Source organism: Oncorhynchus gorbuscha, unplaced genomic scaffold, assembly GCF_021184085.1.
Source record: "Oncorhynchus gorbuscha isolate QuinsamMale2020 ecotype Even-year unplaced genomic scaffold, OgorEven_v1.0 Un_scaffold_2218, whole genome shotgun sequence".
Classification (NCBI taxonomy): Eukaryota; Metazoa; Chordata; class Actinopteri; order Salmoniformes; family Salmonidae; genus Oncorhynchus; species Oncorhynchus gorbuscha.
Genome location: NW_025746787.1, coordinates 54,401 through 79,276, shown reverse-complemented (window position 1 = coordinate 79,276; position 24,876 = coordinate 54,401). Strand labels below are relative to the sequence as shown.

At 44.7% G+C, this 24,876-nt stretch overlaps 1 protein-coding gene across 6 annotated transcripts in view; it reads right to left on the bottom strand.

Moving 5' to 3' along the window:
• LOC124025285 (TBC1 domain family member 16-like) overlaps nucleotides 1-24,876 on the bottom strand; it is a 28,952-nt gene that overhangs the window by 3,879 nt on the left and 197 nt on the right. For 2 of the 6 annotated variants that reach the window (XR_006837170.1, XM_046338840.1), the window contains exons 1-10: nucleotides 24,599-24,849; nucleotides 18,907-19,113; nucleotides 17,726-17,888; nucleotides 17,084-17,404; nucleotides 8,705-8,899; nucleotides 8,208-8,355; nucleotides 7,875-8,039; nucleotides 7,391-7,539; nucleotides 5,208-5,342; nucleotides 156-342 (exon numbers count right to left, since the gene is read on the bottom strand). Coding sequence is in view for 5 of the 6 variants with exons in the window: in XM_046338840.1 (XP_046194796.1) it covers nucleotides 156-342; nucleotides 5,208-5,342; nucleotides 7,391-7,539; nucleotides 7,875-8,039; nucleotides 8,208-8,355; nucleotides 8,705-8,899; nucleotides 17,084-17,404; nucleotides 17,726-17,888; nucleotides 18,907-19,081 (1,638 nt within the window). In the remaining variant the exon portion in view is untranslated. Of the gene's footprint in view, nucleotides 1-155; nucleotides 343-5,207; nucleotides 5,343-7,390; nucleotides 7,540-7,874; nucleotides 8,040-8,207; nucleotides 8,356-8,704; nucleotides 8,900-17,083; nucleotides 17,405-17,725; nucleotides 17,889-18,906; nucleotides 19,114-23,175; nucleotides 23,432-24,598; nucleotides 24,851-24,876 lie in introns of those variants that run through there. The other 4 variants (XM_046338843.1, XM_046338841.1, XM_046338844.1 and 1 more) reach the window with 3 other exon arrangements.

Sequence of the window (24,876 nt, the reverse complement as noted above, 5' to 3'; positions counted from 1 at the left end):
GAGAGCGAGATGGTTAGGGCACCAATGTGGATATGAATGTAACGACACACACACACACACACACAAAATAAAACACCAGAATCACAGATAGCGAGAGAGAAAAGTGTGTGTAATAAAAAGAGAGAAAGACACTTTCTCTCCCTCGGTCCCCTTACCAGTTGTCTCTCCATGTCCTCGTCGCGGGGAGAGCTGATGAAGATGGTGTTTTCCATCAGGCCTACGAAGCACCAGAACGTGTCACTCTCATCCTGCACCTCGGTCAGCAGGGGGGCCACCAGGTCAGACATGCCCTGGCAGTATCCCATCTCTGGGTTGAACACTGCGTAGTTCAGCAGCACACACCTGGAGGAAGGGAGGAACACCACCACAGACAATATCAAGAGATCATACTAAGTCATACATATTACCTCATACTAAGTTACACATATTACCTCATACATAAAGTTCTACATACAAAGTCATACTAACCCATCACCCTAACCAACAGGTCGTATAGATGTTTAGACACTGTCGTTAAAACAATCCATTTAGATCAAATCGTATTTTTCACATGCTTTGTAAACAGGTGTAGACCAACAGTGAAATGCTTACTTCTCATCCTAACTATTCAGAGATAAATACACAATGAGTAATGATAACTTGGCTATATACACGAGGTACCTGTACAGAGTCCATGTACAGGGGTACGAGGTCATTGAGGTAGATATGTACATATAGGTAGGGCCCTATAAAGTGACTAGGTAACAGGATAGATAATAAACAGTCACAGCAGTGTATGCGATGAGTCAAAAAGGTTAAGGCAAAAAGGGTAAATGAAGATAGTTAAATAGTTAACCAATAGCTACCCACACTAACTCTTTAGCAGTCTAATGGCTTGGGGGTAGAAGCTGTTCAGGGTCCTGTTGGTTCCAGACTTGGTGCATCGGTACCGCTTGCCGTGCGGTATCAGAGAGAACAGTCTATGACTAGTGTGGCTGGAGTCTGATAATTTTTAGGGCCTTCCTTTGACACCGCCTGGTATAGAGGTCCTTAATGGCAGGAAGCTTGGCCCCAGTGATGTACTGGGCCGTACACACTACCCTCTGTAGAGCCTTGCGGTCGGATGCCAAGCTGTTGCCAAACCAAGCGGTGATGCAGCCAGTCAAGATGCTCTCAATGGTGCAGCTGTAGAACTTTAAAACGATCCGAGGGTCCCTGCCAAATCTTTTCAGCCTCCTGAGGGGGAAGAGGTGTTGTTGTGCCTTCACGACTGTGTTGGAGTGTGTGGACCATGATCAGTCCTTAGTGATGTGGACACGGAGGAACTTAAAGCTAAATAACACTATGGCATTAAAACAGAGTAAGCGAATGAATAAGACAAATATGAAAAGTGGTGAGACAATATTGGTCCATAATAATACATGAGAGTTCTAACCTCCCCCACCTCTATTATTATATTATTTACTCTACTTGACCCAGTTATTTTTACCAATACCGAGAACCAGCCATGAGTCACTTAACAGCCTGGTTTTGAAAGCCTTTAGCTCCTTCATTTAGGAAGCCTTTAGCTCCTTCATTTAGGAAGCCTTTAGCTCCTGTAAGTATGGTTTTGAAAGCCTTTAGCTCCTTCATTTAGGAAGCCATTAGCTGTACGTATGCATCAGAACTGGTGCTCTAACAACTTACTGGGAGTCAATAAAGCATGAAAGTCATTAGCTTCCCCCAGAGTTCAGAATATGATATTCATGTACAATATTACCTCCTGTGCACTGGACTATGGGATAGGAAAGATGAGGAATGGAAAAGGTGAGGAAGAAAGGGAGGAGAAAAGAGTGGTAAGAGAGGAGAGAGTGAAATGCAGAATAAAGAGTGACAGAGGGAAGGATATGGATAGAGATGAGAGGAAAGACAAGTGGTAGGGGAGAGAAGAGGGAAATGCAGAATAAAGAGTGACAGAGGGAAGGATATGGATAGAGATGAGAGGAAAGACAAGTGGTAGGGGAGAGAAGAGGGAAATGCAGAATAAAGAGTGACAGAGGGAAGGATATGGATAGAGATGAGAGGAAAGACAAGTGGTAGGGGAGAGAAGAGGGAAATGCAGAATAAAGAGTGACAGAGGGAAGGATATGGATAGAGATGAGAGGAAAGACAAGTGGTAGGGGAGAGAAGAGGGAAATGCAGAATAAAGAGTGACAGAGGGAAGGATATGGATAGAGATGAGAGGAAAGACAAGTGGTAGGGGAGAGAAGAGGGAAATGCAGAATAAAGAGTGACAGAGGGAAGGATATGGATAGAGATGAGAGGAAAGACAAGTGGTAGGGGAGAGAAGAGGGAAATGCAGAATAAAGAGTGACAGAGGGAAGGATATGGATAGAGATGAGAGGAAAGACAAGTGGTAGGGGAGAGAAGAGGGAAATGCAGAATAAAGAGTGACAGAGGGAAGGACATGGATAGAGATGAGAGGAAAGACAAGTGGTAGGGGAGAGAAGAGGGAAATGCAGAATAAAGAGTGACAGAGGGAAGGACATGGATAGAGATGAGAGGAAAGACAAGTGGTAGGGGAGAGAAGAGGGAAATGCAGAATAAAGAGTGACAGAGGGAAGGACATGGATAGAGATGAGAGAAAGACAAGTGGTAGGGGAGAGAAAGCAGAATAAAGAGTGACAGAGGAAGGACATGGATAGAGATGAGAGAAAGACAAGTGGTAGGGAGAGAAGAGGGAAATGCAGAATAAAGAGTGACAGAGGGAAGGACATGGATAGAGATGAGAGGAAAGACAAGTGGTAGGGGAGAGAAGAGGGAAATGCAGAATAAAGAGTGACAGAGGGAAGGACATGGATAGAGATGAGAGGAAAGACAAGTGGTAGGGGAGAGAAGAGGGAAATGCAGAATAAAGAGTGACAGAGGGAAGGATATGGATAGAGATGAGAGGAAAGACAAGTGGTAGGGGAGAGAAGAGGAAATGCAGAATAAAGAGTGACAGAGGGAAGGATATGGATAGAGATGAGAGGAAAGACAAGTGGTAGGGGAGAGAAGAGGGAAATGCAGAATAAAGAGTGACAGAGGGAAGGATATGGATAGAGATGAGAGGAAAGACAAGTGGTAGGGGAGAAAGAGGGAAATGCAGAATAAAGAGTGACAGAGGGAAGGATATGGATAGAGATGAGAGGAAAGACAAGTGGTAGGGGAGAGAAGAGGGAAATGCAGAATAAAGAGTGACAGAGGGAAGGATATGGATAGAGATGAGAGGAAAGACAAGTGGTAGGGGAGAGAAGAGGGAAATGCAGAATAAAGAGTGACAGAGGGAAGGATATGGATAGAGATGAGAGGAAAGACAAGTGGTAGGGGAGAGAAGAGGGAAATGCAGAATAAAGAGTGACAGAGGGAAGGATATGGATAGAGATGAGAGGAAAGACAAGTGGTAGGGGAGAGAAGAGGGAAATGCAGAATAAAGAGTGACAGAGGGAAGGATATGGATAGAGATGAGAGGAAAGACAAGTGGTAGGGGAGAGAAGAGGGAAATGCAGAATAAAGAGTGACAGAGGGAAGGATATGGATAGAGATGAGAGGAAAGACAAGTGGTAGGGGAGAGAAGAGGGAAATGCAGAATAAAGAGTGACAGAGGGAAGGATATGGATAGAGATGAGAGGAAAGACAAGTGGTAGGGGAGAGAAGAGGGAAATGCAGAATAAAGAGTGACAGAGGGAAGGATATGGATAGAGATGAGAGGAAAGACAAGTGGTAGGGGAGAGAAGAGGGAAATGCAGAATAAAGAGTGACAGAGGGAAGGATATGGATAGAGATGAGAGGAAAGACAAGTGGTAGGGGAGAGAAGAGGGAAATGCAGAATAAAGAGTGACAGAGGGAAGGATATGGATAGAGATGAGAGGAAAGACAAGTGGTAGGGGAGAGAAGAGGGAAATGCAGAATAAAGAGTGACAGAGGGAAGGATATGGATAGAGATGAGAGGAAAGACAAGTGGTAGGGGAGAGAAGAGGGAAATGCAGAATAAAGAGTGACAGAGGGAAGGATATGGATAGAGATGAGAGGAAAGACAAGTGGTAGGGGAGAGAAGAGGAAATGCAGAATAAAGAGTGACAGAGGGAAGGATATGGATAGAGATGAGAGGAAAGACAAGTGGTAGGGGAGAGAAGAGGGAAATGCAGAATAAAGAGTGACAGAGGGAAGGATATGGATAGAGATGAGAGGAAAGACAAGTGGTAGGGGAGAGAAGAGGGAAATGCAGAATAAAGAGTGACAGAGGGAAGGACATGGATAGAGATGAGAGGAAAGACAAGTGGTAGGGGAGAGAAGAGGGAAATGCAGAATAAAGAGTGACAGAGGGAAGGATATGGATAGAGATGAGAGGAAAGACAAGTGGTAGGGGAGAGAAGAGGGAAATGCAGAATAAAGAGTGACAGAGGGAAGGATATGGATAGAGATGAGAGGAAAGACAAGTGGTAGGGGAGAGAAGAGGGAAATGCAGAATAAAGAGTGACAGAGGGAAGGATATGGATAGAGATGAGAGGAAAGACAAGTGGTAGGGGAGAGAAGAGGGAAATGCAGAATAAAGAGTGACAGAGGGAAGGATATGGATAGAGATGAGAGGAAAGACAAGTGGTAGGGGAGAGAAGAGGGAAATGCAGAATAAAGAGTGACAGAGGGAAGGATATGGATAGAGATGAGAGGAAAGACAAGTGGTAGGGGAGAGAAGAGGGAAATGCAGAATAAAGAGTGACAGAGGGAAGGATATGGATAGAGATGAGAGGAAAGACAAGTGGTAGGGGAGAGAAGAGGGAAATGCAGAATAAAGAGTGACAGAGGGAAGGATATGGATAGAGATGAGAGGAAAGACAAGTGGTAGGGGAGAGAAGAGGGAAATGCAGAATAAAGAGTGACAGAGGGAAGGATATGGATAGAGATGAGAGGAAAGACAAGTGGTAGGGGAGAGAAGAGGGAAATGCAGAATAAAGAGTGACAGAGGGAAGGATATGGATAGAGATGAGAGGAAAGACAAGTGGTAGGGGAGAGAAGAGGGAAATGCAGAATAAAGAGTGACAGAGGGAAGGATATGGATAGAGATGAGAGGAAAGACAAGTGGTAGGGGAGAGAAGAGGGAAATGCAGAATAAAGAGTGACAGAGGGAAGGATATGGATAGAGATGAGAGGAAAGACAAGTGGTAGGGGAGAGAAGAGGGAAATACCCAGACAGAGCCATCTGTCCTGACCTCATGATCTCCACATTGGGGTTGTTCTCTCCCCTGAAGAAGTGGTTGCTGCGGTCTGTTCTCACCACGTCCTTATCCACGGTGAACTGAACCTTCCTCCAGAAGTCACTGTGCTCCTCAGGACTCATAGACAACCTGGGCATGGCAGGGACAGACAAGGGTTTTACTGGGTTAAATACTGGGGCTATGCACTAATCTCAACAAAACTTAAATGGCAGTTACTCAACTTAAAAAATGCACTTTTAATTTAACCCTTAATAGGATGTCAGGAAAAGAGTAGGGTGAGGATGTTGGGGCAATGTAAACCACTTAAAACAACCTATGATCTAACCCTAACCCCCCCCCCCATCACTCTCTGGCTGAGGACCTGACCCCTACCCTAACGAGCAGAGCAGAGGGGATTTAATTAACACTATTTGTTTTCATTGAGCCCCGCCAGGAACAATAACACTCGGCCTGATGCAACTTCACGCAACTGTTTACTTTCTGGGTCTGTGTTTGTCTGCCTCTCCCTCTGCGTCTCCTCCCTCACTCCCTTCTCTCTCCCAGTCCCTTGATCCCTCTCTCCCAGTCCCTTGTCCCCTCTCTACCTCCATGCCTCACTCTCTCCCTCTCTTCTTCCCTTTCTAGAGAACTGTCAGCAGCTGTACCTGGTCCTGCTACCAGAATCCCCTAATCGTGTAACTCAACATTAACATGTAAGACTACAGAGACATCAGAGCTTGTAGAAAATAGATGAGCAAACTGAATCAACTCTCCACAACCCTCTCCTCCTCCAGTGTTTGTTCAGAACAGGTATATATGGACATCTCTCTTCTCCAGCAGGATCATCCATGTTTAACATCTTCAACAGTACTGGCTACAGCACAGAACATCAAATCAAACCAGCAATAATTGATTCTTCAAAATGTGACTTATATAATAATAGAATGTTATATTTCCATATAGAAGTAATATAGAACTAGGGGCTGGTCGTTAGTCAGGATCACAAACAGATGATTATAAGGGTGTCATACATGTTCATGACAAGTCTAATCAGTTATTATACCTGCATCATAATGCATCATATCTGCAGGCTTTAAGTAGTGTTACCGGTGCCACCACCTTTAGAAGGCAGAGACTGTAGTTCCAGGGTCTTAATGATGAGCCAATGGCCCCTGGAGGCTCAGTCAAGTGTTTTTCCATCAGCCTCATCACATCACAGGAGGAAGAGAGCGTCTAATTGGCTGGTTTGGATGACATCTTCTGATGTAATCTAAAGGTTAATACGCCATTCCGCTGAAGACAGGACAATTATCATATTCATTCTGTGCAGTCGTGCATCACACCTGCACACACATGCACACTGTGTGTAAGCTTAGGTAGCCTAGTGGTTAAGATCATACGGCCATTAACCAAATGGTCGCTGGTTCGAATATCCAAGACGACTAGGTGAAACATCTGCCAATGTGCCCTGGATCAAGGCACTTAAATCTAATTGCTCCTGTAAGTGGCTCTGGACAAGCGTCTGCTAAATGACTCAAATGTCAAATGTAAATGTATTGAAAAATAAAAAGGATTAGGGACAGACAGACAGACAGGTAACGCTGGGAGGCTAAAATAAACTGACTGGTTGCACCCTTCACTCTCTTTTAGTGTGTGTGTGGTGTGCGTGCGTGGTGTGTGTGCGTGCGTGCGTGGTGTGTGCATTTCGAGCTGTAGTCATCATATTGATAGAATATGAGAATATGATTTGATCAGCGATTACATGTTTTTACCCAGGAGGCCTGTTCATTTACACCCAGCACTCCCATAACAACGTTCTGTAATTGTGTCTATTGATTGCTCCATTTGCAAAGTGAAACCACAAGGTGTGTGTGTGTGTGTGTGTGTGTGTGTGTGTGTGTGTGTGTGTGTGTGTGTGTGTGTGTGTGTGTGTGTGTGTGTGTGTGTGTGTGTGTGTGTGTGTGTGTGTGTGTGTGTGTGTGTGTGTAACAGTTAGCAGGATATGGCTTGGTGCCACCTTATTCCTTTGTATAAATTAACCACATATGTTCCAGTGTTATGAATGTCCTTCTTTCATCGAAAACAACACAATAGAACCCCCCCACACACACACACACACACAGAGGCACATGGTCAGCAGCAGTGCAGCTCCCCTGGATGGAGAGCCATTAGTTATAGTAAACCCCCCAGCCACCTACCTCCTCTGCTGGATGTGGTGGTACTCAGAGCGTTTCTGCAGTCTCCAGGCCTCTCTCTCCTGGGAGGAGGAGTCACAGCTGTAGTAGTGCAGTAAGAAGGGCCACACCTCCCCGCGGATGGATGGGTCAATGCCCCCAAAGAAGATGGCCTGAGAGGGGGACAGAGAGGACATGATAACATTCAAATGTTATCCAACTACACCAGGGTTCCCCAACTGATGGCCCATTGGCCGAATTAGTACTGTGCGTGGTTGTATTTGGCCCCCCATTTATTGAGAGAATTTTGTAAAAAAAAAAAAAGTTTTTTTTTGCATTTCCATTGTTTGACAGAAGACTAAAAACACCAGGAAATCAGCTCCATGTCATTTTTAGTTAAGAAATCTGTTCAAATATTCCCATATGCATAATAGAGAGACAAGTGATCGTATACAAATGTAAGCAAGTCTGTCAGTCTTCCAAGGTCTTATCCCAGCTACACACTCACCTTGCGTAGCTTGTACTCCTCCTCCACCTGTCCGTTGTGGTTGAGGTGTCGGAGCCAGGTGGTGACGTCCAGGCGGCGGTACAGACGTTCCTCCGGGTGGGTCTCAGCGGACGGCAGGGTGGGCCTCCGGATGGAGAACTGCATACATGACTTCTCATCCACTACCTGGAAGAGAGAGGGAGGAGAAAGAGAGATCGATAGGTGGGGGGCAGAGAGGGAGCGAGAGATATCAAGAAACTAGCCATTATGCTAACACTGAAATAACATGGTATCTAGCCACAATGCTAACACTGTAGGAACATGATATCTAGCCACAATGCTAACATGCCTCACCTGGTCTTTGAGCTGCGTCTCTCTGCAGCACTTCCACTGTTGGAAGACCTCAGCCAGCTTGTCCAGACCTGCGTGGTGGAAGTGGAGGACCTTATACTGGCTCTCCCTGCTGGCGATCACCAGCTGACCACTATTACACGCCTCATCACTGGAATCACAACATACCATTCAAACATACAGAAACACTGGCTGAAAGAAACACACATTCAATGTTACTGCACTGCTAAAACATGGCTTATAACATATACAGCAAACTCTCAGTTGGAGAAGAATTTCAGAAACATTTCCTGGATTGTCAAATACAGTCATTTTTTACATACATATAGGCCCACATTCTGAAGTGAATTTTCATTTTTGTAATCGTTGGACAATGATAATCCTCCCCTTTACCCTCACAGGCCAAACAACAACTGTATGCAGGTGAGTTGTTATGAGAGTAAAGTTCCTGAAGTCATAAAGTATCCAGACAACATGACCCCACATGACCCCTGGCTGACCTGAAGAAGAGGCGGAGTGACCTCATGTGACCCAGGTCGACCCGGAACACTCCCCCCAGCTGCTCCAACGCCAGCACCTTCTGCTGTTCCTCCCACCGCATGCCCTGCGATTGGCTGTTGTTCTCAGAGGGAGCGTGGCTGTCCAGGCTGGAGGCGGAGCTAGCCGAATGGGTCATGGACTCGTCGCACAGCTCCCTGAGAAAATGAGGGGGGGAGAAGTTGAGTTGGTTATAGGATCAGATTAACTTACACCCACAACTATTACTGGCTAAATGCAAAACAGACCTTAGATCAGCGTCTAAGGGAAACTGATGGGACCATGATTTTGGAGAATCATTGCATTGCACACAGAGGTAATTCTGTTTGTGACTAGTGTTGAATATCAGGAGTCTATTTTACTGCCCTGTTGTGGTTCCTTGTTTTATGTCCTGTTTTGGCTTAGACCAAGGGACAGAGAAGAATGCATGGCGGTTACTGTGCAGGGGGGGGGGGGGGGGGGGACCACGCACATCACACACACACAGTGCATACAACAGAAACTGTGTGTACACACACATACACACATCACAGCGTCTGCCTTCCAATTTCCCCAGTCATTCCCCCAAGGCCACTGTTTGTTTCCACGGCACTGTAACCCGAGCTGGGGGTTCCTCTACTGCGTTAACACACACACACACACACACACACACATCTGGGTAAGGGGGTAAATAAAACAATTAACAACCAAAACACACCCCAAGACACGTCTCGGAGAGCCAGACCTGAGAAGCACAATGACGTATTAATTGCAAATAGGTCCAGTAAACACAAGTCAATACTATGTAAAAACATTTACATTTAAATGCTGTTTCCTTGTATGCCGATGGAACAGTATTTCCCTAAGTCCATAATAAATACAAACAGCCTATGAGCTGGTCAGTTTCAAACTAAATCAATGGTTGTGAATTGATCATGTCTCGGGTTGTCACATACCTGTATATGGGAAAATAATGTGAGATCCATCGAGACAGCAAGGTGTCCCTTCATTGGTCAGATTCACTGCCCCCTGGATCATGTATCAAATCATGAAAAAGGTCCCAGTCCTGGGACACTACAGCACAGAAGAGTGGAGATTCTGTCTGCCTCAATATAAACCTAGTCATAGCAGGCCTGGGTTCAAAAACTATTTGAAATCTTTCAAATATTTTGAGCTTTTGCTTTAGCCTGTCTGTAGTGCCCGGTGAGCGGGCGTTGCAGATTTTGGACTTGTCTATCGGTTCCATTGCAACAGGAAATCTCAATCAAGCCTGGCAGAAGAATTAGAAATTATTTTTCAAAGTATTTGAACCCAGGTCTGCGTCATAGGCCTATTGTATTACATTGAGGTGCGGAGAGAACATACAGAAACCAAAAGTCTCACACTTAATGGTCTGCTTGAATAAAATCTGACAACATTTGATTGCTTAAAACATTGCCTCAATAAAGGAATATTTAAACTGTGCTACATGCTAACTACTGTAACTGTCAGAGATATTGCTAAGCTATCGGTCTATGGGCTTTCCAGTTAACTAATCAGCATCAACAGAAGGTGTTGAACATGGACCTGTTTTAAATGTCGTCTACTTAATCAATGAAGTGAAGATATCTTACAGTAACATACCAGTGGGTGCTACGGAGAGGTTTTAAATGCCATCTACCTCAGTGGACCTCAATTAGCGAATGCTAAATATTCACACTAATAGCTGATGCTGTTCTCTATAGCGACTACACTATAGCCTATGTATACAGTGTTATACACAGACTATGCACTGAGTGGACAAAACATTAGTAACACCTGCTCTTTCCATGACGGACTGAATCCAGGTGAAAGTTATGATCCCTTATTGATGTCCACTACAATCAGTGTAGATGAATGGAAAGAAACAGGTTAAAGAAGGATTTTTAAGCTCTGAGACAATTGAGACGTGGATTGTGTATGTGTGGCATTCAGAGGGTGAATGCACAAGACAAAATATTTAAGTGCCAAGAACTGCAACGGTGCTGGGCTTTTCATGCACAACAGTTTCCGGTGGGTATCTAGAATGGTCCAGCCAATTTGACGACTGTGGGAAGCATTGGAGTCAACATGGGCCAGCATCCCTGTGGAACGCTTGACACCTTGTAGAGTCCATGCCCCGACAAACTGAGGCTGTTCTGAGGGCAAAAAGTCAATATCAGGAAGGTGTTCTTAATGTTTAGTACACTCAGTATATGGCAACAGCATGTTTTGATGGAAAAGCTGTTTTAATGGCATGTCCCTCGTCAGGGGAGCTACAGCTACAAGCTCCCCACCTACGTGATGCTCTACCCTAGGGACAGAGCTCTGGCGTCACCCTGAGAACCAGAGCCTGGGGCTCATCCCCCATGGTCCCTAAACTCAATGCATAATGTGGCTGTTGAGCAAGTAGAAGAGACTACACTTCTTGGTGTTCTATTAGATTGTAAACTGTCAAGGGCAAAGCATATTGATTGCATTGTTGTAAAGATGGGGAGAGGTCTGTCTGTGAGACATCACATGCAACCAAACAGTTGTCCAGTCAGGTGCGGTAAAACAAATACTGCAGCACAGAACAGAGCAGCACGTCTGGCCCTCAATGGAGGGCCAATGTCAATAACATGCATATCAGCCACTCCTGGCTCAGAGTGGACGAGGGATTGACAATCACTGTCGATCGTTGTAAGAAATATTGATGTGTTGAAAGTACCAAGTTGCTCAAAAACCCAGTCCCCAAGTAAGAACAGAGACTGGGAAAATGACTACATGGTAACTCAGGCAAGAAATATGAAACACCTCAAGGAAACAACATGGTCTGTGAAGAGACGCACACTAACACAGTTTTCTTTAGATGTTTTAAATGTAGCTTTACATTTGTGTTCTTATCTATTGGTGTTCTGCATGTTGTCATGTTCTATGTTGTGTGGCTGCTGCTTTTTCAACAGCTAAATGGGGATCTGAATTAAATACACAAATACGCAACAATTTATAATATAATAATAATAATAAATGCCATTTAGCAGACGCTTTTATCCAAAGCGACTTACAGTCATGTGTGCATAAATTCTACGTATGGGTGGTCCCGGGAATTGAACCCACTACCCTGGCGTTACAAGCGCCATGCTCTACCAACTGAGCTACAGAAGGACCAATTTCACCGAATTACAGTTCGTAAGAGGAAATCAGTCAATTGAAACAAATTCATTAGGCCCTAATCAATGGATTTCACATTACTGGGACTACAGAAATGCATCTGTTGGTCACAGATACCTTAAAGAAAATGTAGGGGCGTGGATCAGTATACCAGTCAGTATCTGGTGTGACCACCATTTGCTTCATGCAGAGCGACACATCTTCATACATAGAGTTGATCAGGCTGTTGAATGTGGCCTGTGGAACTGTCCAACTACTCTTCAATGGCTGTGCGAAGTTGATGGATATTGACAATAACTAGAACACGCTGTAGTACGCGTATATCCAGAGCATCCCAAACATGCTCAATGGGTGACATGTCTGGTGAGTATGCAGACCTTCGAGGAACTGGAACATTTTCAGCTTCCAGGAATTGTGTATAGATCCTTGCGACATGGGGCAGTGCATTATCATGCTGAAACATGAGGTGATGGCGGCAGATGAATGGCACGGCAATGGGCCTCAGGATCTCATCATGGTATCTCTGTGCATTCAAACTTGCCATCAATAAAATGTAATTGTGTTTGTTCATAGCTTATGTCTGCGCATACCATAACCTCAACACGAGACACTCGGTTTCACAACACTGACATCAGCAAACCACTCGCCCACACAACGCCATCTGACCGTTAGAGTTGAAACTGGCCTTAATCCATGAAGAGCACACTTCTCCAGCGTACCAGTGGCCATCGAAGGTGAGAATTTGCCCCCTGAAGTTGGTGAACAGCAGTCAGGTCAAGCCCCTGGTGAGAACGACCAGCACGCAGATGAGCTTCCCTGAGAATGTTTCTGACAGTTGTACAGAAGTTCTTCGGTTGTGCAAATCCACAGTTTCATCAGCTGTCTGCGTGGCTGGTCACAGACGATCCCGCAGGTGAAGAAGCCAGATGTGGAGATCCTGGGCTGGCGTGGTTACATGTGGTCTGTGATTGTGAAGCCGGTTGGGCTCTGCCAAATTCTCTAAAACAATGTTGGAGGCGGCTTATGGTAGTGAAATAAACATTAAATTATCTAGCAACAGCTCCGGTGGACATTCTTGCAGTCAGCATGCCAATTGCATGCTCTCTCAAAACATCTGCGGAGTTGTGTTTTGTGAAGAGAAAAAAATGTCCCCAGCATAAGGTGCACCTGTGTAATGATCATGCTATTTAATCAGCATCTTGATATGCCACACCTGTCAGGTGGATGGATTATCTTGACAAAGGAGAAATGCTCACTAACAGGGATGTAAGCAAATTTGTGCACAAAATTTGAGAGAAATAAGCTTTTTGTTCATATTGAACATTTCTGAGATCTTATATTTCAGCTCATGAAACAGGGGACCAACACATGACATGTTTTTATACTAAACAAAAATATAAACAACATCTAATCAAATCTCTGGGGAGGGCAGGGAAAGGAGGAGAGCTAAAAATAGGTTTTATGTTGTTATATAAATATATTATTGTACATTTGCATGGAAATTCACTATGATTTAATTACCTATGTTTAGGATTCTAACAATTGTACAGGGCAAAATACTTTTGAGATACATTAAGAATTTAAAAGTTTTAAAGATAAAGAAAACAAATAGAAATTTTGTCCTACAGACGCACTACAGTCAGTGGTTTAGAATACTGTACTGGAGCCATATACAGTTGAAGAGGGAAGTTTACATACACCTTAGTCTAATATATTTAAACTCAGTTTCACAATTCCTGACATTTAATCATAGTAAAAATGTCCTGTCTTAGGTCAGGATCTTGTTTATTTCAGCTTTTATTTCTTTCATCACATTCCCAGTGGGTCAGAAATTTACATACATTCAATTAGTATTTGGTAGCATTGCCTTTAAATTGTTTAACTTGGGTCAACGTTTCGGGTAGCCTTCCACAAGCTTCCCACAATAAGTTGGGTGAATTTTGGCCCATTCCTCCTGACAGAGCTGGTGTAACTGAGTCAGGTTTGTAGCCTCCTTGCTCGCACACGCTTTTCCAGTTCTGCCCACAAATTCTCTTTAGCATTGAGGTCAGGGCTTTGTGATGGCCACTCCAATACCTTTACTTTGTTGTCCTTAAGCCATTTTGCCACAACTTTGGAAGTATGCTTGGGGTCATTGTCCATTTGGAAGACCCATTTGCGACCAAGGTTTAACTTCCTGACTGATGTCTTGAGATGTTACTTCAATATATCCACATATTTTTCCTTTCTCATGATGACATCTATTTTGTGAAGTGCATCAGTCCCTCCTGCTGCAATGCACCCCAACAACATGATGCTGCCACCCCAGTGCTTCACGGTTGGGATGGTGTTCTTCTATTTTCGTTTCATCAGACCATAGGACATTTCTCCAAAAAGTACAATCTTTGTCACCATGTTCAGTTGAAAACCGTAGTCTGGCTTTCTTATGGTGGTTTTAGAGCAGTGGCTTCTTTCTTGCTGAGCGGCCTTTCAGGTTATGTCGATATAGGACTCGTTTTACTGTGGATATAGATACTTTTGTACCGGTTTCCTCCAGCATCTTCACAAGGTCCTTTGCTGTTGTTCTGGGATTGATTTGCACTTTTGGGACCAAAGTACTTTCATTTCAAGGAGACAGAACGCGTCTCCTTCCTGAGCGGTATGACGGCTGCGTGGTCCCAAGGTGTTTATACTTGCGTACTATTGTTTGTACAGATGAACGTGGTACCTTCAGGCGTTTGGAAATTGCTCCCAATGATGAACCAGACTTGTGGAGCTCTACCATTTTTTTCTGAGGTCTTGGCTGATTTCTTTTGATTTTCCCATGATGTCAAGCAAAGAGGAACTGAGTTTGAAGGTAGGCCTTGAAATACATCCACAGGAACACCTCTAATTGACTCAAAGTATGCCAATTAGCCTATCAGAAGCTTCTAAAGCCATAACATTTTTGGGAAATTTCCAAGCTGTTTGAAGGCACAGTCAATTTAGTGCATGTAAACTTCTGACCCACTGGAATCGTAAGTGAAATAATCTGTCTGTAAATAATTGTTGGAAAAATGACTTGTGTCAGGCACAAAGTAGATATCCTAACCGACTTGCCAAAACTATAGTTCCTTAACAAGAAATTTGTGGAGTGGTTGAAAAACGAGTTTTAATGGCTCCAATTTAAGTGTTTGTAAACTTCCGACGTCAACTGTAGATGCTGTACTGGAGCCATATAGATGCTGTACTGGAGCCATATAGATGCTGTACTGGAGCCATATACAGTAGATGCTGTACTGGAGCCACTAATAGCTTAACCATATAGATGAGTTTCAAAAGTGTGAAACAATAACAGCATTGGGAACACGTATGCATGCACACACACACAAAGCTACAATACAGTCTCTCCCACACAACAACATAATGTACTCTCTCGCTTTCTTACACTCCCTCTTCCCACTCACTTTCTTGCACACAGATTATTTCTCTCTGCATGATTCCTAGTGACATGTTTCCAGTCCCAGGCCCCTTAACAGTGTCAATTAAAGCTGAGAGCTGTGCTGTTCCAGAGGGGTTGGCTGCTGCCTGTAGGCCCCGACCAGACCACTCTCCATTCCTCTAATCCACCCCGTTGACACACAGCCCAGTACAACAACCCCAGGAGCAGGGAGGAATCAAAGAGAGTTTCACACAGACCCAGGGAGGGAGAGGGAGTGAAGAGGGGAGAGGAAGTACAGGGAGAAGAAAATGGAGATTGAGTTAAAGAGAAACAATAGCGAAGGATAAATAGAGAGCGAGCGAGAGAATGAGTGAAAGAAAAATAGAGAGCGCGAGAGAGAGAAAAGGTTAGAGGCAGTGCAAGAGAAAGCTGCCAAGTCACACACTAACTGCACTTACAGTGTTAAATGGACAAACACACACTTCAAACTGCCTCATCCTGGGCTGTGTTTCTGGCCAAATACCTCTGTGTGGAAACGACCTCTGAGGGATGTATAAACGAGAATGACCAGAAGGTCAGTACAGCAACATGATAGTGGTTTAGTCCAGATGGTTTAGTTGGTTGGAGCAGAGTGTTGGTAGAATTCCTGCATGGACCACATACTGAATGTGTGTGCTAACTGCTAACTCCTAACTGATTACTAAGCTGCTTTAATTGAATCGATTTAGCGAAGGACAATGTGTGTGTTTTGGCCCATGTTGCCAATAAGAACCTTGTAATTGTCTCCTTTATACAGCCCGTTCTCTCCTACAGAGTGACACATCCAGCCTTGGGAGGCAGTAATAGTTAACAACAAATTCTCATTTACAGACTTGCCTAGTTAAATAAAGGTTTAATTTTAAAAAATGCTGTGAAAAGTGTGCACCTCCCCCAATGACAGTAAGAGTACACTTATTCCCTTCTCGGTGGCTCCACCTTGTGGTAGGTTTGGCCTATTACAACTACCTTGATCTGGTGAGAAATTCTGTCTTGCGAGGTGAGAAACTGGCATCTGGAGTGTAGGTTCAACATGATTCAAGGTTATAGCCTTTAAACACGGACGACCGCTGCTGCTCTCTCTCGCTCTCTCTCTCTTTTTTTAAAACTCTTTTATAAAGTGGTGGGGAAACAATCAAATCGCCTGTTACCTAAAATATCCATAGGATATTTATGCAAATGGTTGCAAGTTCTTGTTGGTATTCAGGCTGTCAGTTTCAAATATGCATTTAACAAGTTGGATGCGTCTCCACCCAAATAATTGGAAAAGCATTTCTGTCATGTGCTTATATGCTTAAACTATTTCAATGTCTCCACTGCGAGATAAGACACCAATATTCAGCGTCTGAACTGACAGACTGGATTCAATACATACATAAATGATAGGTCCCATGGAAACTACAGCTCCATTTGTGCTCTGCATATCAATAAGTAACTCGCATAGATGATTCACACAAAATCCAACTGATAATAACTTTCATTTTTTTCACCAAAACACCCCATTTGTATCCATGTCCCATTCGTATCCATGTCCCATTCGTATCCATGTCCCATTCGTATCCATGTCCCATTCGTATCCATGTCTAACACAAGTCACAAACAAATATGTGCACACAACAGACCTGCATTCAAATACTGAAACCTTTGACTTTTTCTATTGGTTTAATGACAACATGCAAACTCAAAGCCCTGATAATGTATTTGAAAGGATTTAAATTACAATATGAACCAAGGTCTGTATTATCCACACACACAAGCCCATCCCCTCCCAGCTCACCTGCTCTCGTTGTCCAGGAACACAGAGCCGCTGCTCTCAAAGAGGGACTCGCTGACGGGCGACAGACAGAAGGGTGAGGAGAAGGTGGTGTCTGAGTCCGAGCCCATGGTGCTGTCCCTGCTCACCTCGTCAGCCGACAGCTCACAGGACCCCTCGTCTCCCTCATCCGTCCCAGACTGGGACTGCTGTTGCTGGGGAGGAGGGGGCTCTATGCTGGCCTCCAGACCCAGGCCCCCTCCAATCCCAGTTCCGTTCCCAATCCTCTCCTCCTCCTCCCGGTCCTCATCTTCCTCCTGGGCGGGAGGGTGTCGGGAGTGGGGCCTGCAGGTAGGGTTAACATTAGTGTTACCGTAAAATGTTTTTTCAGAGGATGAAATTCGACCAGATGGAAATTAAGTACCATCCTGAAACAGAGTTCACCTATATTACAAAAGTTCAGGCTCAGTTGTCAGGATACAAGCAGTTATCACAATAAAACCTGTTACCGCAATACAAGCAGTTATCACAAAACCTGTTACCGCGATACAAGCAGTTATCACAATAAGACCTGTTACCGCGATACAAGCAGTTATCACAATAACACCTGTTATTACAATATCACCAGCTACAGAAGTCCATTACGTTCCCCTCCCCCCACTCTACCTGCGGGTCCTGCGCCGAGCGTTCCTGCGGACAGGTGAGCTCTCTGGGGTGATGTAACGCAGGGCCTCCTCGTCCTGTCTCTGGATACGGGAGTTGGGAACCCAGGTGAGGATCAGAGTGGTTCCCAGGCTCTCATCCTTCTCCATGTGCACACACAGGTACCCTGAGGAGAGAAGGGAGTCATGAGAGAGATGGAGAAACATGGCCACAAACACACAGGAACACAGACACGTGGACAACAACACACACACACGAGAACACACACTCACCCTGATGAAATCATATCAGAGGAGGATTGGAGACAGGTTGAGAAAGAGAGGACACACAAGAAAACACAAGCACCGAAGTCACCTGAGAAGATCACACTAAGAGAAAAGGATCCCAGAACCAAGTCAGTTCTCCTCAGGACAAACCTTCTTCCCATGAACCAGAAGTCAGATAGATAGATATACCAAATCTGGAGTCAATCTGACTTTGGTTCATGGGAAAAATATTTTGGCCTGAGAACTATAATAGATTAGACATCTATAACCTTAATAAGTTGATACACAAATATACTGTCCATAGCTAACATACCATACCATGATGGAAGAGGTGACATACTGTACAAGGAAACATTACTAGGTATGACACAAAGTAAGTGAGACAAAGAGGAAGTAACCTGAAAAGAAATAAGGAGATCTGACTCATGAACAAACAAGGAAATGCAGAGGCGAGAGACAATGAACCATACAGTCTCATATCTCTCAGGTGAGAGTTCATCTGTACATGGTGGAAAGAGAGAGAGACATTATAGGACTCACTGGGAAGAGAAGAACAGCAGAGGAATAGGTGAACGTTATAGTCATAGCTGGGGCCTGTTCAGGAGGATGTAATGTTACAGGACATTCAAATAGAAATGTATTGTGTAGAACAAATATGATTGTCGGGTAGAATAGGTGATCGTGTTAGTGCTATTCATTACATTTCTGTGATGTTCAGAATAGTTCAGCTCACTGAATACACCACAGGGTTGTATGTACTAGGCACCAAATGCAAGAAAACGGACTGAAACAGGAAGGGACTGCCTGAACTTGTCCGATAAGAAATGCTTTTCTCCGTTGCAAAGAAGTTCGTTACGGTGTGCCCTAATAAATAGGACCCTTATGTAGGGGACTCTTAGACAGCTATATACACTGTACCTGGGTGGTGTTCGGGCAGACCCGGGAGGGGCTCGGCAGGGTGCACACACACATTGTTCTTGGAGAAGATGATCTCCCCGTCCAAGCCGTTCCGCGAACCCGCCGACCCTGGGTTAAAGGTCAGGAGGTCCGAGGCCTTGGAGGAGGCGCGTCGCAAGAGCCGACCGAGAGACATCTACACCGACACCAGGACTCTGCGCCCATCCTCTGGGGTGGGGGAGGAGGAAAGGTGAGAGAGGGGGACAGGGATGGAGAGAGACAGAATCAGGCCAGAATGGAGGACATGGGGCACTAGTGTTTTACAGTATGACATTTACCTATTCAAATGAACAAATCATATATATATATATATAGAGTGCCTTCGGAAAGTATTCAGACCCCTTGACTTTTTCTCCATTTTGTTACAGCCTTATTCTAAAATGTATTAAATAGTTTTTTCCCTCATCTATACACATTACCCCATAATGACAAAGCAAAAAAAGTTTTTTATAAATGTTAGCTAATTTATTAAAAATAAAAACTGAAATATCACATTTATATATTCTTCATTTTACTTTTAGGTTGTGCGTATTGTTGTGGTTTGTTAGATATTACTGCACTGTTGGAGCTAGAAACACAAGCATTTCGCTACACCCGCAATAACATCTGCTAAACATGTGTATGTGACAAATACAATTTGATTTACATAAGTGTTCAGAACCTTTAATAAGTACTTTGGTGAAGCACCATTGGCAGAGATTACAGCCTCAATTCTTCTTGGGTTTGACGCTACAAGCTTGACACACCTATATTTGGAGAGATTCTCCCATGCGTGGTTTTGGCTGTACGCTTAAGGTCGTTGTCATGTTGGATGGTGAACCTTGCCCCAGTTGGAGGTCCTGAGCAGGTTTTCATCAAGGATCTCTGTGTACTTTGCTCCGTTCATCTTTCCCTCGTTCCAAACTAGTCTCCCAGTCCCTGCCACTGAAAAACATCCCCAGAGCATGATGCTGCCACCACCATGCGTCACCGTAGGGTGTGAAAAATATTATTTGATTCATTTTTAATTCAGACTATAAGAACATAAATCGAGGGCTGTGAATAGTTTCTGAAGGCAACGTATATAATCATACATGGCAAAGATAACTATTTTACAGTTTGAGCTTTCATTTAAAGGCAGTGACAGACATTTGTACTCAAGTTACACTGTGATGTTTGTAATGTTTGTATAGTATTAGTGTGTTCTTACCCCGACAGGCCAACCCTGCCATGCAACAAAACCTCACAGTTAGTGTTTTCCTATGCCAAGTCAACTATCTGGACTCACACACTTGGCTCTGTTAGTGTAGGCTTGTGTGCAAGTGTGTCCCCCACCTTGAATAAACACACACACACACCACACAAACCTGGTCAATCATTCTATGTGAAATCCTAGTCTGTTATTAGGAGCTAACAGATGTCAGCATCTATGCCTATTCTCAACATGTCACACAACTGTGCACTATGACTGCTCTCACATGCCAGACTCACAGCTTTCACAGCAGCTGATGAGAGACTACACTATGACTAGTCTCACGTGCCAGACTCACAGCTTTCACAGCAGCTGATGAGAGACTACACTATGACTAGTCTCACGTGCCAGACTCACAGCTTTCACACTGGCTGATGAAAGAGACTACACTATGACTAGTCTCACGTGCCAGACTCACAGCTTTCACACTGATGAGAGACTACACTATGACTAGTCTCACGTGCCAGACTCACAGCTTTCACACTGGCTGATGAAAGAGACTACACTATGACTAGTCTCACGTGCCAGACTCACAGCTTTCACACTGGCTGATGAAAGAGAACACTATGACTGGTCTCATGCCAGACTCACAGCTTTCACACTGGCTGATGAGAGACTACACTATGACTAGTCTCACGTGCCAGACTCACAGCTTTCACAGCAGCTGATGAGAGACTACACTGACTAGTCTCACGTGCCAGACTCACAGCTTTCACAGCAGCTGATGAGAGACTACACTATGACTAGTCTCACGTGCCAGACTCACAGCTTTCACAGCAGCTGATGAGAGACTACACTATGACTAGTCTCACGTGCCAGACTCACAGCTTTCACAGCAGACTCACAGCTTCTCACAGACTCAGCTTTCACACTGGCTGATGAAAGAGACTACACTATGACTAGTCTCACGTGCCAGACTCACAGCTTTCACACTGGCTGATGAAAGAGACTACACTATGACTAGTCTCACGTGCCAGACTCACAGCTTTCACACTGGCTGATGAAAGAGACAACACTATGACTGGTCTCATGCCAGACTCACAGCTTTCACACTGGCTGATGAGAGACTACACTATGACTAGTCTCACGTGCCAGACTCACAGCTTTCACAGCAGCTGATGAGAGACTACACTATGACTAGTCTCACGTGCCAGACTCACAGCTTTCAAGCAGCTGATGAGAGACTACACTATGACTAGTCTCACGTGCCAGACTCACAGCTTTCACAGCAGCTGATGAGAGACTACACTATGACTAGTCTCACGTGCCAGACTCACAGCTTTCACAGCAGCTGATGAGAGACTACACTATGACTAGTCTCACGTGCCAGACTCACAGCTTTCACACTGGCTGATGAAAGAGACTACACTATGACTAGTCTCACGTGCCAGACTCACAGCTTTCACAGCAGCTGATGAAAGAGACTACACTATGACTGGTCTCATGCCAGACTCACAGCTTTCACACTGGCTGATGAAAGAGACTACACTATGACTAGTCTCACGTGCCAGACTCACAGCTTTCACACTGGCTGATGAAAGAGACTACACTATGACTAGTCTCACGTGCCAGACTCACAGCTTTCACACTGGCTGATGAAAGAGACTACACTATGACTAGTCTCACGTGCCAGACTCACAGCTTTCACACTGGCTGATGAAAGAGACAACACTAGGACTGTTAACAAAATCATTTTGCTGTTCACTCCAGTTAACCTTTCTGCTATGACTGAAATTGGCCACTAGCGCTCCTGGCATATCAGTGTTAGTCCATACTGTGTAAGTTCCTCTGTGCGACCCTATGATAATGTAGCCTAGTTCCCTATCACTACAGTCTATGACATCGAACACATTCCCAGTGCCCCACTACTCCTGAATGTGTGGAATGTTCCCTCCCTTTCCTCTTCCTGAGAACCCTGAGTCATGACCTGTGACCCAAATGGCACCCTATCCCCTATATGGTGCACTACTTTAGTCCAGAGCCCTATGTGCCGAGGTAGAAAGTACTGTGCTACATAGAGAATAGAGTGCCATTTGGGAGGTAGCCATGTTGACCTCCTCTGATTAACTCTATGCCGCACGACTTCCTGTTAACAGGGCTCCAGGGTGAAGTTTCCCCTCGGTAAAGATCTAGGATCAGCTCCCCCTCACCCGATTCTAACAATTTGTGGGGGAAATGCAAAACTGACACAAGATCAGCATCTAGGGGTAACTTCACCCTACTGGCTTATCAGGACTCGGACAGGAAGTCTTCTACCCCGGAATCCGGGCAAGGCCAGTGAGTATGTACTGTAGCCTGGTCCCAGATATGTTTGTGCCGTCTTGCCAACTGCTATGGTCTTTGGACTGACAATGATCATAGGAGTTGGCAGGACAGCACAAACAGACCGGGTACCAGGCTAGGGAGAGTGAGTGAGGTACTCATTTGGCCGGGTAACACTTTACAATGATTAAGTTTCTCTCTTGGAACACTGCATGTCCACACTATTCTTCAGAACTACAACCATCCTAAAACCACTCTGACCATAGCGCTGAGCTGCTCACATGAACATTTGCATGGTAACTGCTTACAGAACAAAGCCAATCCAATGAATTAACTTGCAAATGAGCAGTAGTAAACCAGGCTGAACTCACTATACCAGGTGTTCAGTGTCAACTATACCCCCCTGGACCTTCCATCCATACCTCAGCAGATTAAAGCTACATTTCATAGTCCATTCTTCTCCTTCTGATCGCCCCAGACAACAGCTACCCCTAACCAGTTGATAGACAGTGGAGATCTCCACCAAAACAGGGAAGTTAGAGGTTATTTGGTGGTAAAACAACAGCTATAACCAGTTCTCTGTGTGTATCCATAGCCGGAGGTTATTCTGGTCGGTATGATAGCAGCAGTGCGAGAAGAGGTCAGAGTGTGATATGATTCCATATTCAGCGTTTGACTAAGCAGGGAGCCTGACTGATATAGCACAATGCTCTCTCCTTCTTCCATGCTGTCATCACCTCAGTGTGTTCACACATTGCCTTGTCTCCTCCACTTTAGCCTCGGTCACCTCACACTGGTCCTACTGTAGCATTCCAACAATGGAGACAGCTTTCCAAAGACCGTGTTACTCTCCTGTGAGTGTGAAGTCTGCATTCCAACAATGGAGACAGCTTTCCAAAGAACGTGTTACTCTCCTGTGAGTGTGAAGTCTGCATTCGGTCATCATTTTTTCTGTACCCATTCATGTCATTTAGTAGGCATCTCCTTCTGCCTTGCTGTATGGAGTTGTTTTGTTCAGAAAAACTTCAAACAAAACAGTCCTAAGGATTTTCTGAGACAACTAAACGTTCCCCAACGAGATCACAGAGCGAGTGTATCAGTACAGTATCCCACTGTGTCCTGCCAGCCTCAATGACTATAAACACAGAGGATTCCAGTGCCTCAGATCTGTGGGTCCAAGTTCACCTCCGGGTCACGCTAACAAACCTGTCAGGTTGCTGACATTTGAATAGAGGAGGCTTCCATAATTAACTGCCTCTCCTGTTCATCTGGACCGTGACACCAAACCACTGCCTGAGGGGCAGCTAAAGGACTTTAAATAACCACATGGACTCTCAGTGAGTTGCAATCCCTTAGGCTGACTCACTTCCATGAGCAAAGAGTCAATAGACTATGTATCAGACACAGACAGAGCAATAAGTATTCTGTTTACATTAGACCTAGTAAAGTAGAGCTTGAATGAAAGTAGCCTAGGTGAGACAACTCGAATGGAAGCTGAAAATTGTTGGGTTAGCTCACCTTTCCAAATCACATTCACAAGGCATAGGCCTATAATTTGATCCTGTTATAGCTATAAAGTGATAGATATGAAGTCAATGAGATAGCCATATGGACATTTTAGATGTAGGCTATCAATAGCCTACGCGACATAGTAACGGAGGAGTATCCTCAAGAGTGGCGTCCCGTCCGTGATGACGAGGCTACATCAACTATTGACACATTGTACCAATGACAGGCAACATCCATTTGACAGGAGAGGATGGAGCAGCGGGATTCTCGCTGCCGCACCATTTTTTTTCACGGGCCCGGTCTTTCTCCTGCCTCTCTGACATTGCTATCTGTTTGGCCGGGCAGGGATTTTCATCTGTAGTTAAGCCTACCATCACGAATACATATTTTAGTCTAGCTGGCTGGCCTATGTCCTCAAATTTCTCCCCATCACATGCAGTGCACATCCCGACCAAACCGCATAGTTCGCCAAAGGAATAGCCTAGCCTAGAAAATAAGGGGGTCGTGTAGGCTACAAACAGCATAACCTTATCCATAATACACGAGGTCGTTTGATTCTTTCTCGGTCATCGGTGTACACCTGTGCGAGCAGAGGACTTAATAAATAAATGCACTCTCAAAAACACAGGCGATGCGGTCTTGCTTTCTCACCCTCTGTCCCACCCGAGACTACTGTCTTTGCCGCTTATCCATTCCGGAGCGATGTTTATGGTGGTTGTATCCGTGTAGTTTGAGGTCACGTCTTCGGTATTTTGTTACGCGGTGTGAGTGTTTGTTTCCGTGCGGTCTCTCTACCGCACGCGGAGCTGCTATGTTTCTCTAACCCAACCCCCAAATTCCTCTGCTTCCGGGATGGCAGACTGGATAAAGGCTGCTTCTGTGAATGCACGGACCAGTCAACTATTAGAATCGCCTTTGTCTTATTAGCA